This window comes from Bombina bombina, chromosome 10 (genome assembly GCF_027579735.1).
Source record: "Bombina bombina isolate aBomBom1 chromosome 10, aBomBom1.pri, whole genome shotgun sequence".
Lineage (NCBI taxonomy): Eukaryota > Metazoa > Chordata > Amphibia > Anura > Bombinatoridae > Bombina > Bombina bombina.
In genome coordinates this window covers 109,491,379-109,510,558 of record NC_069508.1, presented here as the reverse complement: position 1 = coordinate 109,510,558, position 19,180 = coordinate 109,491,379, and the positions used below count along the sequence as shown (strand labels likewise).

The 19,180-nt window shown below is 37.8% G+C and overlaps 1 protein-coding gene across 1 annotated transcript in view; it reads right to left on the bottom strand.

Annotated features, from left to right (window-relative positions):
• ASTN1 (astrotactin 1) overlaps positions 1-19,180 on the bottom strand; it is an 896,761-nt gene that overhangs the window by 40,722 nt on the left and 836,859 nt on the right. The window contains exon 18 of the mRNA XM_053693303.1: positions 7,534-7,667. Within this exon, the coding sequence (XP_053549278.1) occupies positions 7,534-7,667 (134 nt within the window). The remainder of the gene's footprint in view (positions 1-7,533; positions 7,668-19,180) is intronic.

Genomic DNA, 19,180 nt, shown 5'->3' with positions numbered 1-19,180 from the left:
CATCATAAAAGTGTGATTAGACTTTATGAGGAACACAAATTGTATATATGTTCCCAAGGTTTATTGTTTCATGCCCTTAAAGGGACAGTTTACACACATGTTCATATAATAGACAATACTATAAAGAATAAGATGCACAGATACTGATCTAAAAATCCAGTATAAAACCGTTTAAAAATTAACATAGAAGCTTCCAGTTTAGCTCTGTTAAAACGGTAGCTGGAACACCCACTGCAAGTAGGAAAAATCAGACACTCCCCCCTCCCTATTCTTTTGCATACGAAAAGACCCTTTACACAAACAGGAGCAAGCTGGAGGAGGAATACATCAGTATTCTCCTAAAACTTTGGGGCTTGGTTAAGAGTCTGAAAACCAGAGCCATGTTATTTAAAAATAAGCAAAACTATACATTAAAAAAAAACAAAACGGTATGGGCTATATAAATGGATCATCTACAAAACATGTATGCAAAGAAAAATCTAGTGTATAATGTCCCTTTAAACAGAAGTGGAATATCTTGCCCATATATCTAGTAGATTTTCAAATGGTTGCCAGATAATAATGTATTGAGATACGGAGAGACTTGAGGGAGAAAAATGTGTCTATAAATTAATTACATTCTGATATTTGGCTATTACTATGAACCCTACAAAATATTTATATTATTCAATAATTTATTAAGATAGAAGTGGAATGATGTATCAAATATTATAATTTTCATTGTATTTCACTATTGAATCTTTTTCACAATAATCCAAAGTTGTGTAGTAATACCTACCAATAAAATATCTAAAATGGATTTGACAATTTTGGAAAACAACTTCCTCGATTTCCAGTTTGAAAATCAGTTATGTGGCATTTGACAAAAATTCCTTGTGGCATAAAATAGGATGATCTAATCAATCCAATCTAGTCTTTGATTGTTTACCAATGAGAAGTCTATGAAAACGTGTCTAGGCCTGGTGTGTTTTGAGGTGCAGGATCCATCCACAGTTTATCTGACAATTTGATTGGTTAGAATTGACAGCTTGGCTGATTTTTGTGTGTCCTTTTCTACATCATTTCACTACATAAAAAAGCTGAGACTTTATTTAAAAAAAAAAACGGAAAACCATAACAGTAAATTCTGGTTAAATAAAAGAAAAACAAACGGCTAGATTACGAGTTTTGCGGTAAGCTTAAAAAGCAGCGTTAACAGGTCCTAACGCTGCTTTTTCACTACCGCTGGTATTACGAGTCTAGGGGCACCTCACACTTTTTTGGCCTTAAAGGGACACTGAACCCAAATTTTTTCTTTCATAATTCAGATAGAGTATGCAATTTTAGGCAACTTTCTAATGAACTCCTATTATCAAATTTTCTTCATTCTCTTGGTATCTTAATTTGAAATGCAAGAATTTAAGTTTAGATGCCGGCCCATTTTTTGTGAACAACCTGGGTTGTTCTTGCTGATTGGTGGATAAATTCATCCACCAATAAAAATGTGCTTTCCAGAGTCCTGAAACAAAAAAAAAACTTAGATGCCTTCTTTTTAAATAAAGATAGCAAGAGAACGAAGAAAAACTGACAATAGGAGTAAATTACAAAGTTGCTTAAAATTGCATGCTCTATCTGAATCACAAAAGAAAAAATGTGGGTACAGTGTCCCTTTAATGCAAATCAACTTACGTAAATTGCGTATAGTCTTTTATCAATGGGACTTGCATAGCGCCGGTATTACGAGTTTGTCCTGGGAGGCCAAAAAGTGAGCGGTACACCCTCTACCTCCAAGACTTTTTAAAGTCAGTAGTTAAGAGTTTTATGGTACAAAGCTGTAGCATAAAACTCATAACTAAAGTGCTAAAAAGTACACTAACACCCATAAACTACGTATTAACCCCTAAACCGAGGCCCTCCCATATTGTAAATAATAAAATAAAAATATTAACCCCTAATCTGCCATTCCGGACTTCGCCACCACTATAATAAACATATTAACCCCTGAACCGCTGCACTCCCGCCTTGCAAACACTAGTTAAATATTATTAACATCAGGATGAGGAAGAAAAGAAGCACGCTGGTTCTCTTGAGTATATGCTTCAATTTATTTGGATACAGGTATATAGAAGCCAGGTAAACTCACAATCTGACGCGTTTCATGCATGCGCACATGCACTTCATCAGAGATGATTATTAAAATAATAAAATATTATAAATATATATAAATAAAAATAAATATTATTAACCCCTAATCTGCCACCCCTAACATCGCCGCCACCTACATTATACTTATTAACCCCTAATCTGCTGCCCCCAACATCGCCCCCACCTACCTACATTTATTAACCCCTAATCTGCCACCCCCAATGTCGCCGCCACTATACTAAATGTATTAACCCCTAAACCTAAGTCTAAACTTAACCCTAACACCCCCTAACTTAAATAGAATTAAAATAAATCTAAATAAAACCTACAATTATTACCTAAATAATTCATATTTAAAACTAAATACTTACCTATTATTGTAGCTAGCTTAGGGTTTATTTTTATTTTACAGGTAAGTTTGTATTTATTTTAACTAAGTAGAATAGTTATTAAATAGTTATTAACTATTTAATAACTACCTAGCTAAAAGAAATACAAATTTACCTACAAAATAAAACCTAACCTAAGTTACACTAACACCTAACCCTACAATTAAATAAATAACCTAAATGAAATACAATTAAAAAAATTAAATAAAATTAGCTAAATTACCAAAAAAAAACACTAAATTACAGAAAATAAAAAACAAATTACAAGATCTTTAAACTAATTACACCTAATCTAAGAGCCCTATCAAAATAAAAAAAGCCCACCCAAAATAAAAAAAAAACCCCTAGCCCAAACTATCAATAGCCCTTAAAAGGGCCTTTTGCGGGGCATTGCCCCAAATAAATCAGCTCTTTTACCTGTAAAAAAGAAATACAAACAACCCCCCCAACAGTAAAACCCACCACCCACACAACCAACCCCCCAAATAAAAGCCTAACTAAAAAACCTAAGATCCCCATTGCCCTTAAAAGGGTATTTGTATGGGCATTGCCCTTAAAAGGGCATTTAGCTCTATTGCTGCCCAAAGCCCTAACCTAAAAATAAAACCCACCCAATACACCCTTAAAAAATCCAAACACTTCATCCAAGCGGCAAGATGTCCTCAACGAAGCCGGCAGAAGTGGTCCTCCAGACAGGGAGACGTGGTCCTCCAGACGGGCAGAAGTCTTCACCTAGACATCTTCTATCTTCATCCTTCCGACGCGGAGCGGCTCCATCTTCAAGACATCCGGCGCGGAGCATCCTCTTCTTCCGACGTCTTCTTGCTGAATGAAGGTACCTTTAAGTGACGTCATCCAAGATGGCATCCCTTAGATTCCGATTGGCTGATAGAATTCTATCAGCCAATCGGAATTGAGGTTGAAAAAATCCTATTGGCTGATGCAATCAGCCAATAGGATTGAACTTCAATCCTATTGGCTGATCCAATCAGCCAATAGGATTGAGCTTGCATTCTATTGGCTGATTGGAACAGCCAATAGAATGCCAGCTCAATCCTATTGGCTGATTGCATCAGCCAATAGGATTTTTTCAACCTCAATTCCGATTGGCTGATAGAATTCATTCAGCAAGAAGACGTCAGAAGAAGAGGATGCTCCGTGACGGATGTCTTGAAGAGGGAGCCGCTCCGCGTCTGAAGGATGAAGATAGAAGACGCCGTCTGGGTGAAGACTTCTGCCCATCTGGAGGACCACTTCTGTCAGCTTCGTTGAGGACATCTTGCCACTTGGATGAAGACTTCTCCCGATAAGTGAATCTTCGGGGGTTAGTGTTAGGATTATTTAAGGGTGTATTGGGTGGGTTTTATTTTTAGGTTAGGGCTTTGGGCAGCAATAGAGCTAAATGCCCTTTTAAGGGCAATGCCCATACAAATGCCCTTTCAGGGCAATGGGGAGCTTAGGTATTTTTAGTTAGGCTTTTATTTGAGGGGTTGGTTGTATTTCTTTTTCAGGTAAAAGAGCTGATTTCTTTGGGGCAATGCCCCGCAAAAGGCCCTTTTAAGGGCTATTGATAGTTTAGTTTAGGCTAGGTTTTTTTTTTTATTTTGAGTGGACTTTTTTTATTTTGATAGGGCTCTTAGATTAGGTGTAATTAGTTTAAAGATCTTGTAATTTGTTTTTTATTTTCTGTAATTTTGTGTTTTTTTTTTTTTTGTAATTTAGCTAATTTTATTTAATTTATTTAATTGTATTTCATTTAGGTAATTTATTTAATTGTAGGGTTAGGTTAGGTAGCTAGCTTAGGGTTTATTTTACAGGTAAGTATTTAGTTTTAAATAGGAATGATTTAGGTAATAATTGAAGGTTTTATTTAGATTTATTTTAATTATATTTAAGTTAGAGGGTGTTAGGGTTAGGGCTAGACTTAGGTTTAGGGGTTAATACATTTAGTATAGTGGTGGCGACGTTGGGGGCGGCAGATTAGGGGTTAATAAATGTAGATAGGTGGCAGCGATGTTAGGGGCGGCAGATTAGGGGTTAATAATATTTAACTAATGTTTGCGAGGCGGGAGTGCGGCCGTGCGGCTGTTTAGGGGTTAATATGTTTATTATAGTGGCGGTGATGTCCAGAGCGGCAGATTAGGGGTTAATAAATATAATGTAGGTGTCGGCGATGTCGGGGGTGGCAGATTGGGGGTTAATAAGTGTAAGATTAGGGGTGTTCAGACTTGTGGTTCATGTTAGGGTGTTAGGTGTAAACATAAATTTTATTTCCCCATAGGAATCAATGGAGCTGCGTTACTGAGTTATATGCTGCTTTTTTGCAGGTGTTAGACTTTTTCTCAGCCGTCTCTCCCCATTGATGTCAATGGGGAAATCATGCACGAGCACGTACAACCAGCTCACCGCTGACTAAAGCAGCGCTGGTATTGGAGTGCAGTGTGGAGCACAATTTTGCTCTACGCTCAATTCTTGCCGGTTAACACCGGGTTTATAAAAACCCATAATACCAGCGCTGCAGGTAAGTGAGCGGTGAGAGTAAACTGCACGTTAGCAACGCACCCCTCTTACCGCAAAACTCTTAATCTGGCCGAAAGATTTTTGCAAGCCTTTAAGGGACACTAAAGTCAAAATTAAACTTTCATGATTCAGATAGAGCATGCAATTTTAAGCAACTTTCTCATTTACTCCCATTATCAATTTTTCTTTGTTCTGTTAGTATCTTTATTTGAAAAAGAAGGAAAGTACACTTAGGAGCCGTCCCATTTTTGGTTCAGAACCTGGGTTGCGCTTGCTTATTGGTGGCTTAATGTAGCCACCAATCAGCAAGCACTAGCCATGGTGCTGAACCAAAAATGGGCCGGTTCCTAAGAATACCTTCCTACTTTTTCAAATAAAGATACCAAGAGAATGAAGAAAAAAATCATAATAGGAGTAAATTAGAAAGTTGTTAAAAATTGCATGCTCTATCTGAATTATGAAAGAAAAAAAAATTGGGTTTGATATCCCTTTAAAGGACCATTGAACTTGACGTTTCAACAACTCATAAAATGTTTCATTATTGCAAGTGAACAATTTTTGCAACATACCTTCATTAAGAGACAGTACACACAAATTTTCCTATAACTGCATGTAATATACTCTACTATAAAGAAGATTATGCACAGATAATGTTTTAAAAATCCAATTTATACCCTTTTAAAAACCTCCTTAGAAGCTCCCAGTTTAGCACTGTTGATGAGGTTAAGCTGGGACACCCAGTGAAAGGGGCTGGGAATTCAGGAAGAGCAGACTCCCTCCCCCATATGAAAAGACCCATTAGACAAACAGGGGCAAGCTTGAATCTGTAGACATCTGTATACATCATAAACTTTGGGGCTTGGCTATTAGTCTGAAAATCAGCACAATGTTATTTAAAGTGAACGTAAATTTTGATGCTAAATTGCCCGGTTTTTAAAAATTTGATTAAAAACAGGGGCACTTTATAATTCATCAAAATTTACATTTCACTCGTGTTGTGAAAAAACTTACCTTTTAAACTTGACAGCAGCTCCAGCTTCCTCCGGCCGTCGCAAGCCATTTCTGATGTCAGAAATGATGGATAGGTCACCCTCCAATCACGGCTTCCCCCTGGGGGAATCAGTGTCTGATTCAACGCTGTGATTGGAGGAAGCCTGATTTGTCATTTTAGACCCAGGAAGAGGCTTTGCGTCGGGTGGAGGAAGCTGAATTCAAGATTAAAAGGTAAGTTTTTTTTTCACAATACGAGTGAAATGTAAATTTTGAAAACCGGGCACTTTAGCATCAAAATTTACATTAACTAAAAAAAAAAAAACCTGTATGGGCTATATAAATGGATCATCTACAAAACATTTATGCCAAGAAAAATCTAGTGTATAATGTTTCTTTAATGGAACACAAGAAGGCAGATTACCCCAGTCTGCACACGTGTAAACAGAGTTTGTGCTATATCTGAATATTAGTTTGTGATTGGTTAGCAGGGGTTCTTCTGTTCTGAGGGACAAGCAAATCAGAGAAAAGAATAAATATAAAATAAAGTAATTTCACAAAATAAAGCTTCAGTTTTCATTGCAAAATTATTCTTATATATGAAGAAATCGTGTAGTTTACAGTTCGTGTTTAATGTCCTTTAATTGACCTTATGTACTTTAATGTCCTTTAATTTAAAAAAAAAAAAAAAAAGATACATGTACAAAGTAAATATAAATCCTGACTGCTAATTCAGTATTGATCATTACTGGTCAATATGTCCAAATGTATTTTGTTTTTACATGACCATAAATATCAATTAATTATTTGTGTGCAATTAATTAGCTCATATCATTTTTTACTTATTCTATAATTAATATTTATAAAATTCAACACACTTCATTGCATTCATTAATGAGCATTCTTATTTGCTTGTTTGTGTAATATTTAAAATTATGGTATTAAAAACTATAATTTTGGTAAAGCCCCTATGTTGGACATCTATAGCCAATGAGAGGACTGGAGTCCTTATGTAATTTTAGTGTTCTAGTAGCAAATCCCACATAGAAGCTGTCATTCTTCCAGGCAGCCAATTAAAGCAAGGCTTGATAAATGGTAAGGTACTGGTCATATTTTGGGATTGTCCAACTGCATGTGATACTCTTAGAACCTCTATATATAATAAGATTGAAGTATCACAGATTAAGATTCATCCATTCAGTTCCTTTTGTTTAGACATAGTTGGATTAACCTCTTAAGGACATATGACGGAATTTTTCCGTCATAAAACAATTGAGCAAACTGAAAGCTGTGTCCTTAAAGGGTTAAGGACACATTTAATACAAAATTACATCTCACAGAGAGAGTAGGGTTTGATGTTGTTCTCTAACACACCAGAATTTTACTTTTATGTTCATTCATTTTAGAAATCAGATATTACAGTTTTAACAAGACCATCAAAAACAAAAGGATGTGAGAACAATAGTTTAGATAACAGAAATACAAATCAACTTGACAAGAAGATCCTTACACAGGTTGTGGAAGAGGAGCACAGTTGGGAAGTCCATCTGAACCGAAAGCTGAAGAATCACAACGGCACCAGTCCTCAATTACATCCCCATGCCCAGAGCACCAAAGTGAACTCAGCACAGCTTCCTGCAATAGCTGAGACAAAACCAAAGCTTAAGTTGGACATAAATAATAGAAATTTAAAGTTTACCTTAATGCCTTTTCCATCTTCATCATGGCTTAACAAATCCAAGTGCCAGCTGGCCCTGGAGATTTAATAGAATCAAGGGACTAATCCACTGCTTTATGAGTTTGCCAAGATGCTAAATTAGTGATATGTTTTGTACAGCAGGAGGTTGACATATTAATTACTTACATATTAGTTACATTTCTGCACCATTTGGTTTCTTGGCTATCGAGGGGCCAACAAATACAATATATACAATATATACAGTATATATATATATATACAATATATACAGTATATATTATATATATATATATATATATATATATATATATATATTTGAGACTTTGGGGTAAATTTATCAATGTGTCAACCTGACTGCATTCACTGTGTTAAATATGCTCGCTGTACATCACTGATGCAAATCTCCATTCGACATCCTTATTTATAAAAAATTTAAAGTCAAACTCCCACACGTCAAGTATGATGCGAAGAGCATCGTACTGTTGATAAATAAGAAGCATTGATGGCATGGATTTCAATACTTATCAAGTAATATACCCAGAATTGTGTATGAGTCTCATCATCACGTGACTTGTGTTTCCATACAGTTTTTATTCTGTAGACCATTTTACTTATAACAGTTCTTTCTTGTCCATGAATAAGAACAGTTCTTATATGTAATATTTAGTTATTCAACTTGTTATGTCCTTGAAATAGCTATTTTTATACATGTACAAACAATAAATCTTACATACATTTACTTTTGTGTATATATATATATATATATATATAGTATGCAAAGACATTAATGATGTTCATTGTTAACCCCTTAAAGGGACACTGAACACAATTTTTTTCTTTCGTGATTCAGATAGAGCATGAAATTTTAAGCAACTTTCTAATGTACTCCTATTATCAAATTTTCTTCATTTTCTTGGTATCTTTATTTGAAATGCAAGAATGTAAGTTTAGATGCCGGCCCATTTTTGGTGAACAACCTAGGTTGTTCTTGCTAATTGGTGGATAAATTCATCCACCAATAAAATAGTGCTGTCCAGAGGTCTGAACCAAAAAAAAGCTTAGATGCCTTCTTTTTCAAATAAAGATAGCAAGAGAATGAAGAAAAATTGATAATAGGAGTAAATTAGAAAGTTGGTTAAAATTGCATGCTCTGTCTGAATCATGTAAGGGTTCAGTGTCCCTTTAAGGACCGGGCATTTCAGACAAAAACTTCCCCAAAAGACCAGAGCATTTTTGCCATCACTACATTTAAACAGAAATAGAGCCTTTTTTTATATTTACCTATCCAAACTATTTTTTTTTTTTAGTAGACAACCCAAAGTATTGATCTAGGCCCATTTTGGTATATTTCATGCCACCATTTCACTTCCAAATGCGATCAAATTAAAAAAAACTTTAACTTTTTCTCACTGAAATTATTTACAAACAGCTTGGGCAATTATGGCACAAATGGTTGTAAATGTTTCTCTGGGATCCCTTTTGTTCAGAAATAGCAGACATATATTCTTTGGCATTGCTTTTTGGTAATTAGAAGGTCGCTAAATGCCGCTGCACACCACACTAGTATTATGCCCAGCAGTGAAGGGGTTAATTAGGTAGCTTGTAGGGTTAATTTTAGCTTTAGTGTAGAGATCAGCCTTGCACCTGACACATCCAACACCCTGATCTCTCCCTGACCCCCCTCAAACAGCTCTATTCCCTCCTCCACCTTACAATTGTCACGCCATCTTAAGTACTGGGAGAAAGTCTACCAGTATGAAAATAAGCCTTTTTAAAAATTATTATTATTTTTAAATATATTTGCTGCAGTGTAGGTTCCCCCTAACCCCCAACCTCCCTGATCTCCCCCCAAAAAGGTCTCTAACCCTCCCCCTCTACCTATTTGCCACCATCTTAGATACTAGCAGCTTTCTGCCAGTACCCAGTTTGTTGCAAAATTGGCAATTAAAAAAAAAAAAAAAAAAAGGTAAATTTTTTTCTGTTGTGTAGCTGCCCCCTCAATACACTACCCCCTCACCCTCCAAGATCCCTTTCTGTTAATGGATCCCACATGGGATCCCCCTCATTGCCCCTACTCCCTCCTCCCCCCTTAATGACACAGTTTTTGTTTTTTGTTTTCTTACCCTGTAGCGTGGCCAAGCGGTCCCACCCACTCCCACCCTCCTTCTGCCTCCTCCAGTGATGTGCCGCCCACCCGCCTCCCTCCTTACGTTCCCACCCACCAATGATCGGCACCAGCGCTGTCCGATGCACCAGAGTGGCCCTCTCTGCATAGGTAACTCTGCAAATCTATTTCTGCAGTGCCTCACTCGTGCGGCATGCAGAAATAGTGCAATCTCGCTATTTTGAGTGAGATCGCGGCAGAGAGAAGCCCAGGACTGCAGTCACGTAGAGGGTACGTTGCTGGTCCTTAAGGGCAGAATGATCAGCGTCATACAGGGTATGGCGCTGGTTGTTAAGGGGTTAATGGTGGTATGAGAGCACAAACAACGTATAACTAAATCTTTCTGTGTTGGTAGACATCCCTTTTATAATCTAGTAACAACACTTTGATTCCTATGGCATTCGCATACTCAATGGTGGCGGATTGAAAATCAGGTTCGCTGCTCAATCGAGACATGAGCATACCAGTTGAACGTTTAATACATTTTAATTTGGTCAAATAAAGTCGTATGTAAAGCGGGCGGATCACCAGTAGTACGCTCAAATAATACAGGCCTTGATTTGCGTATAAACACGTATGTTACAGCGAAATGGCCTACATTTCACTATGTTGCTAACTTCGGCGTATGAATTTTGTGCTTAATTTGATGCACAATTACTGTGTATTCACAGTTGAAGCTTTGATAAATTTACCATGTTGTCTCTCTCAATCTTGCTTTATCTCTCTCTGTCTATGGGGCCGGTTATCTAAATTTCTCTGGGCTGGTGAGATTTTATAAGAATGCTCGTCAGTCCTTATATTTTCCTGGTGAAATTCTATAAGGCTACTTTTTACCCTGAAAACAGGGTGTCTCACTAAGAAATGAATACTGCATTTTCGTATTGGAAGGAGATGCATACATTACAAAAATGTACAATGAAAATCCAAAAAACAAAACAAAATAGTTCACCAAAAATTGTAATTTATCAAAAACATAAAATTTGTATTTAAATTACACAGGAATAAATTGTACTAAATATGCAAAGTGTAAATACTAATTTAATCACATTGGATGTGTAAAAAAAAAAAACCAGAGAAATTTGTACTTATAAATACAAAATGCAAAGCGTAATTCTTGTTTTATCATAAAATGGGCGTGTATGAAAGGTTCGCTCAAATCTAAGCTCAATTCTGTAAACATTTTCGCCCTGTGACGAGGTTGTGACAAAATACTCAAAATACTTAACACCCTAATAGAAAAAGACATCCATATGAAATATGGATTACAAGTGGCTGGTTATTGCTACCGTAAGCTTGCGGCATCAATTAGCGCTCAGAGAATTAACCAGAGATCAGATCTCTGGTTAATTTTCTAAATGTCTCCCAATTTGCCCCAAATTTAAGAGTCTTTTAGTTTTTTATTAAAAAAAAGTAGCATTTTTTTTAAATATAAAACTACTACACAAAGCAGTTTTTTTGGGGTTTAAAGTGGCAGGAGTAATAAAAAAAATGGCACTGAAAAGTGTCTTTACATTGTGTTCTATGGGAACTGTTTGTTCCCTGTAAATATATATGTATATGCTTATATACATATATATTTATGTGTTAATATGTGTATATACACATATTAACACATAAATATATTATGTATATAATCATATACATATATATTTACATTTTGCTGCCCATCACTGCATGACCTACCCCCTTCACTGTGCTAGGTTCTCATGCTGCCCACCCACCTTCCTGCCAGGGCTCCCACCCACCAACGATCGGCACCATCGCTGGCAGATGCAGAAAGGGCCACAGAGGGGCTCTCTCTGCATCGGTGGCTAAAAAAAAGGTATTGCAGTTATGCCTCAATATCCAGGCATCACTGCAATACCTTGAAAGCGGCTGGAAGCGATCACGATCGCTTCCACTGCTTGAAACCCCAGAGGACGTGTCAGGCACGTTCTTGGTCATTAACTGACACCCAATGGAGGACATGCCTGATACGTCTTTGGTCGTTAAGGGGTTAAAGGGACATGCAACATTTTTATTTCATGATTCAGATAGAGCATACAATTTTAAACAGCTTTCCAATTTACTTCTATTATCAAATTTCCTTCATTCTTGGTATCCTTTGCCGAAAAGCATTGCTAGACTCAGGAGCTTGAAAATAGCTGCTGATTGGTAGCTGAACGTGTATGCCCATTTTCACTGACTTACAAATGTGTTCAGATAGCTACCAGGAGTGCATTACTGCTTCTTCAATAAAAGATACCAAAGGAATGAAGAAAAATTACAGAAATAAATTGGAAAGCTGTTTAAAAATGTATTATCTATATGAATCATGAAATAAAAAAATTGGGGTTCATGTCCCTTTAACCCCTTAATGACCGAGGACGTGCAGGGTACGTCCTCAAAAAAAAGGCAGTTAATGCCTGAGGACGTACCCTGCACGTCCTCGGTGTGGAAAGCAGCTGGAAGCGATCCTGCTCGCTTCCAGCTGCTTTCCGGTTATTGCAGTGATGCCTCGATATGGAGGCATCCTGCAATAACACTGTCTGGCCATCCGATGCAGAGAGAGCCACTCTGTGGCCCTCTCTGCACCGGACATCGATGGCCGGTATCGTTGGTGGGTGGGAGCCGACTTGGGAGGCGGGTGGGCGGCCATCGATGGGCCGGGTAATGTAGAGGGGGGCGGGATCGGGGGCAGGGCTGATGGGGGCGCGCACGGGCGCGCGCGCGTGCACGGGGGGCGGCGGGCGGGCGCGTGCACGGGGCGGGAGCGGGTGGGAACGCTACACTACAGAAACTATAACTTATTAAAAGTTTGAAAAATGCTGTATTAAAATTATAATATATATAAATCGGAGGTATCTAGGAGGGGGTGGGGGGTTGGTCTTTGCTGGGGCAGGGAGCTACACTACAGAAAAGGGGAAAAAATAAAAAATATCAGTCATTTTATTCTAAACTGGGTACTGGCAGACAGCTGCCAGTACCCAAGATGGCGGCCATTAAGGCAGAGGGGGAGAGTTAGAGAGCTGTTTGGTGGGGGATCAGTCAGGTTGGGGGCTAAAGGGGGGTCCTACAGAGCAGCATATGTAAATATGCCTTTTCTTAAAAAAAAAAGCCCAAATATAGCTTTTATTTTAGTACTGGCAGAGTTTCTGCCAGTACTTAAGATGGCGGGGACAATTGTGGGGTGGGGGAGGGAAGAGAGCTGTTTGGGAGGGATCAGGGGGTCTGATGTTTCAGGTGGGAGGCTAAGCTCTACACTAAAGCTAAAATTAACCCTGCAAGCTCCCTACAAGCTACCTAATTAACCCCTTCACTGCTAGCCATAATACGCGTGATGCGCATTTAGCGGCCTAAGTACCAAAAAGCAACGCCAAAGCCATATGTGTCTGCTATTTCTGAACAAAGGGGATAACAGAGAAAAATTTACAACCATTTATGCCATAATTGCACAAGCTGTTTGTAAATAATTTCAGTGAGAAACAAAAAGTTTGTGAAAAAGAGAACTTTTTTTTTTTATTTGATCGCATTTGGCGGTGAAATGGTGGCATGCAATATACCAAAATGGGCCTAGATCAATACTTTGGGTTGTCTGCTACACTACACTAAAGCTAAAATTAACCCTACAAGCTCCCTACAAGCTCCCTAATTAACCCCTGCACTGCTGGGCATAATACACGTGTGGTGCACAGCGGCATTTAGCGGCCTTCTATTTACCAAAAAGCAATGCCAAAGCCATATATGTCTGCTATTTCTGAACAATGGGGATCCCAGAGAAAAATTTACAACCATTTATGCCATAATTGCACAAGCTGTTTGTAAATAATTTCAGTGAGAAACCGAAAGTTTGTGAAAAAGTGAACGATTTTTTGTATTTGATCACATTTGGCGGTGAAATGGCGGCATGAAATATACCAAAATTGGCCTAGATCAATACTTTGGGATGTCTTCTAAAAAAAAATATATACATGTCAAGGGATATTCAGGGATTCCTGAAAGATATCAGTGTCCCAATGTAACTAGCGCTAATCTTGAATAAAATGGTTTGGAAATAGCAAAGTGCTACTTGTATTTATGGCCCTATAACTTGCAAAAAAAGCAAAGAACATGTAGACATTGGGTATTTCTAAACTCAGGACAAAATTTAGAAACTATTTAGCATGGGTGTTTTTTGGTGGTTGTAGATGTGTTACAGATTTTGGGGGTCAAAGTTAGAAAAAGTGTTTTTTTTCCATTTTTTTCTCATATTTTATAATTTTTTTTACAATAAATTATAAGATATGATGAAAATAATGGTATCTCTGGAAAGTCCATTTAATGGCGAGAAAAACGGTATATAATATGTGTGGGTACAGTAAATGAGCAAGAGGAAAATTACAGCTAAACACAAACACCGCAAAAATGTAAAAATAGCCTTGGTCCCAAACGGACAGAAAATGGAAAAGTGCTGTGGTCATTAAGGGGTTAAGCTAGACTCTGTGAATAAAGATGATTTGTATAAATAATTTTGCTGTATCAAACTATCAAATTGTACATAAAAAGGTTATTTTATTTATTTATTTTTTCAGTAACTACTAAATAATAAATCTATTTTCCTATGTGAAATTTGTTGATTTCTTAGTCTCACTTATTTTATTCAAACCAAGTTGCCAACCCTTATGTCACATCATGATGAAGAAAACCCTTATAACACTGTTGCTGCAAGGTGGGATAGTGTTTATGTCTTTCACGTGAAAGACTTGCTAATGCTAAAGATGCTTGTAGTTTTCTTTGTTTCTTTTTTAAAGTGACACGAAACCAAAAATTTGTCTTTCATGATTCAGATAGAGAATATAATTTTAAAAAAAAAAACAATGTTTCCAATTTACTTGTGCTTTGTTCCTATGTAATTCTTTGTTAAAGAGATATCTAGATAGGTAGTGTGTACATGTCTGAAGGGCTAAATGACAGGAAACAGTGCTGTTGCAAAACTGCTGTCATATAGTGCTGAAGTCACGTGCATGCTCCTAATCATAACTTCCTGCTTTTCAACATAGGATACTAAGAAAAATAAAAAAATATAATAGAAGTATATTGTAAAGTTGATTATAATTGCATGCTCTATCTGAATCCTGAATGAAAATTGGGGTTTTATATCCCTTTATATATGCAAACTATCTTTTCTGCAATATTTAAACTATTGAACCATTGACTAAGTATTTATTACCTCTAGAGTTTCTGAAACATTTTCTTCATGCTTGCTAGGTTCTGTTTTATCACCCCCCCCCCCCCCAAATAACTTGCTGATTGTTTATTTACTTTTGAAGAGTCAGACAGTACAATAAATGCTGTGCGGCAAAAAGGGGTTTTACTATACTTCACTGTAAGAGGTGATGCTCCTCTAATACTGCCAGAATGTTAAAAGTAGTATTCCCCCCCTTCCGCAGCTGTGTCAGGTGACTGAGACATTTTTAGAAATGACAGAGAGGCAGCAGCACGGAGGATCCGGAAAATAATGAGAGCTGGTCAGACAGCTAAGTTTAGGAACCACAGCAATGACAGACAGGGTTTGTGTTAGGTAATGAAAACAGTTGAGGTAAATAGCTACATTTACAATTCCATAGACAAGACTCTCTGCAGATGTGCCTGATACAATGAGATGCAGATAAATAGTTGAATATGGGGCAAACAGTAATGACAAGTAAATTAACAGTTGAGTCAATGACACTAACAACAGTAAACAGATGAGCTGAGCAGCTATGCTTTAAACAGAGAAAGAAAGTTGAGCAAAAAAACATCTGCAACAATGAGAGAAGCATAGCTGAGCATGGGCACTTTGGCAGCTTATAATTACCATCTCTTTGTCTGTAACACAATTGCTCATTTCTGAGTAGATGTCAGAGCAAGCCAGTATATGCTTTGCATAATAAATAAAGAAACTGATACTTCTTGTGCTACAAAACTTTAATACAGTCTTTTCCTATGTCAGTTTATAATATACCAAAGAGGTTTCACAACACCTATTGTGCATCCATATAAAAGGAATATTTCAGTATTTCTCTATTTAGCACAGACATTTTTCTCCCTGCTCCTTTTAAAACATTAAAGGGACAGTCTAGTCAAAATTAAACTTTCATGATTTAAATAGGGCATGCAATTTAAACAACTTTCCAGTGTACCTTTATCATAAAATGTGCCTTATTCTCTTGGTATTCTTTGTTGAAAGCTAAACCTAGGTAGGCTCATATGCTAATTTCTAAGCCCTTGAAGGCTGCCTCTTATATCAGTGCATTTTGACAGTTTTTTTTATAGCTAGGCAGTGCTAGTTTATGTGTGACAAATAGAAAACTTTGTGCTCACGCCCATGGAGTTATTTATGAGTCAGCAGTGATTGGCTAAAATGCAAGTCTATCAAAATAACTGAAATAAGGGGGCAGTCTACAGAGGCTTAGATACAATGTAATCACAGAAGTAAAAAGTATATTAATATAAAAGCCAGATTACGAGTTTTGCGTTATGGCTGCTTGCCAATTACTTGTACGTTATTTTCACCGCTCACCTTTCATAGCGATGGTATTACAGGTTTTAAAAAACCCGGCTTGTGCGGGCGATATGGTTGCATTGAGCTCCATACCTCAACCAAATACAAGCGCTGCTTTGATGTGCTCGTGCACAATTTCCCCATAGACATCAATGGGGAGAGCCGGCAAAAAAAATGCCTTACACCTGCGATTGCGGGAACAAAAAACGCTCTGTAACGCAGCTCTATTGATGTCTATGGGGAAAGAAAAAGTTATGTTTAAACATAACACCCTAACATAAAAACCACGTTTAAACACCCCTAATCTGCTGCCCTTAACATCGCCGCCACCTACATAAAACTATTAACCACTAATCTGCCACCCTTAACATCATCGCCACATAAATAAAACTATTAACCCCTGCCTCTAACATTGCCGCCACTTACGTTAGAGTTATTAACCCCTAAACCGCCACCCTCCCGCATCGCCGCTATAATAAACCTATTAACCCCTAAACCTAACCCTAGCGTAACCCTAACCCTAACACCCCCTAACTTAAAAATAATTAAAATAAATCTAAATTAAAGTTACAATTATTACCTAAATAATTCCTATTTAAAACTAAATACATACTTACCTGTAAAATAAAACCTAAGCTAGCTATAATATAACTAATAGTTATATTGTAGCTATCTTAGGTTTTATTTTTATTTCACAGGTAAGCTTGTATTTATTTTAGTTGAAATGATTTTTATTGAGTATTAAGCAAAAATACAATGGCTATCAATATTACAAGCACAAGTATGAATCACCATGACAACATCTAACATTAACAGACATGTAGATGATGTGAAACCTTAAATATACCTCGATGGCCTAGACCATCTCTTCTGTACTGTGCCTTTATGCAAGATTGACTCCTTGTACATAAAAAGAAAAAACACAAAAAACGAAAATACAATTTCCCCAACTTGTAAACCTCAACCCCCCCCCCCCTTCTTCCAGGCTGTGTTAAAATGTCTCCATCTCGTATGAGGATTAGTGTCTATCACAAATCTTCCTCAGAACTACCCTTAATTAAACGGGATGTATCACCGCTACCCAAACCAACATCTCAATCTTACCCTAACGGGTCCTACGCCTGATCTACGCCTTGACCTGCCTGATCTCCCAGAATCCGCACCTCACCCTTCCTCAACACCCAATAATACCATATCTTATGAAATTGCTCCGTCTGCCCCTGTGCCCATGCCGCCGCCTCTGATAGTTGAAAGGTGTCTGTGATTTTATCTGTCACTTCCTGCCACGTGGGCGTCCCTTCTTTCCAATGTCTAGCGACACAAATTCTCAGGCACGTACATAGTATTCTAATAAAACAGTTAATTGCCTTGTTAAAAGGTCTCACCCTGTCGTGTAGCAAAGCCTGTGAAATCGTGAGGGAAACTCTTTCGTTCAAAAGTGTGCCTATCAGTAGTGACATTTTCTCCCATAGTGACTGAACCCTAGGGCAATCCCACCACATGTGTCGATATGTCCCCTTCTCACGACAACCTCTATAGCAATTACCGTCGCGTACAGCTGCATAGTGTGCCGTTCTGATCGGTGTGAGGTACCATCTAAACGACACCTTGATAGCATTCTCCCTTAGATCTGCGCTAAGTAAGCCCTTGCTGGCTTCCCCCAGTAAATCTTCCCATTCACCTAACTCCCTGACTTCACCAAGGTCCCCCTCCCATCTTTCCATCAAGGGTGACTTAGCCTGGCTTCTCGTCTTTTGCATTAGCAGGTAGACTCATGAGATCAGTTTTTTTCCCCCTGAACGGAGCTCTTAACATTGTCTCTAGTTCTGTAGTTGGCGTAGACCGTTTTGGTGACATGTAAGTATGTATGGTTGCACTAATCTGTAGGTATAGGTACCAATGCAGGGGTTCTGGTTCAATTCTGTCTTTAATCTGATTAAATGTGAGAATTTTTGAGTTCTGCAAGAAGTCTGCCACTCTATACAACCCCTTGTTTTCCCATTTTCTGACAGCTCTCCTCAGTTCCCTAGGTATCAAAAATTTAATGGGCTTACACAAGGATTCCGGTCTACACAGTTTGAGTCCTCTCGTGATTTTTGACCAAAGACCTAAGGCCTCCAATGTGACCGGTGATTTATAGTCTGTTGATTTGGGAAGCTTTTCTGTATCCCATAAGATGTCTGCTGCCCTATCATAACCTGCTATAGCTGCCTCCAACCTAGTCCAGATTAGCTCATTGTCACTCTTTCCCATCACCACCGTTTGGGCCAGTCTCGAGGCCCGATAATAGTCCACAAGATTTGGTACTCCTACTCCTCCCAACTGTCTGTGCTGTTTCAGCACCTGTGCTGCGATCCTACTCTTACCGTCGCCCCTTAAGAATTTTATCAAGTCATCTTGTAAGGCCTCAAGGTCTCTAGTGGGGACACCTATGGGCAGAGCACGGAAAACATACATCAGTCTTGGAAGGAGATTCATTTTGATCGCCGTCAATCTACCATACCATGAGAATTTCCCTTTTTTCCACTTTGCCAAGTCACCTCTAATGGCCCTATAAATTGGAATTTTATTAGTAGAAAAATTGTGTAAATGCGCATAAACAGCACGGGGATAATGGTGAATTAGTTATTTAAGCAAAACCGGGTTGGTTTAGTATATTTCTTCTAAATAGGATATACTAGTTTTAGCTATAGTGATCAATGCTGACTAAGCATATTTGGTGTAAATGCTAAATAGCTTAAATTTAAGATACTATTTAGATAGAATAAAAATCAAAAAACAAGGATTCAGAT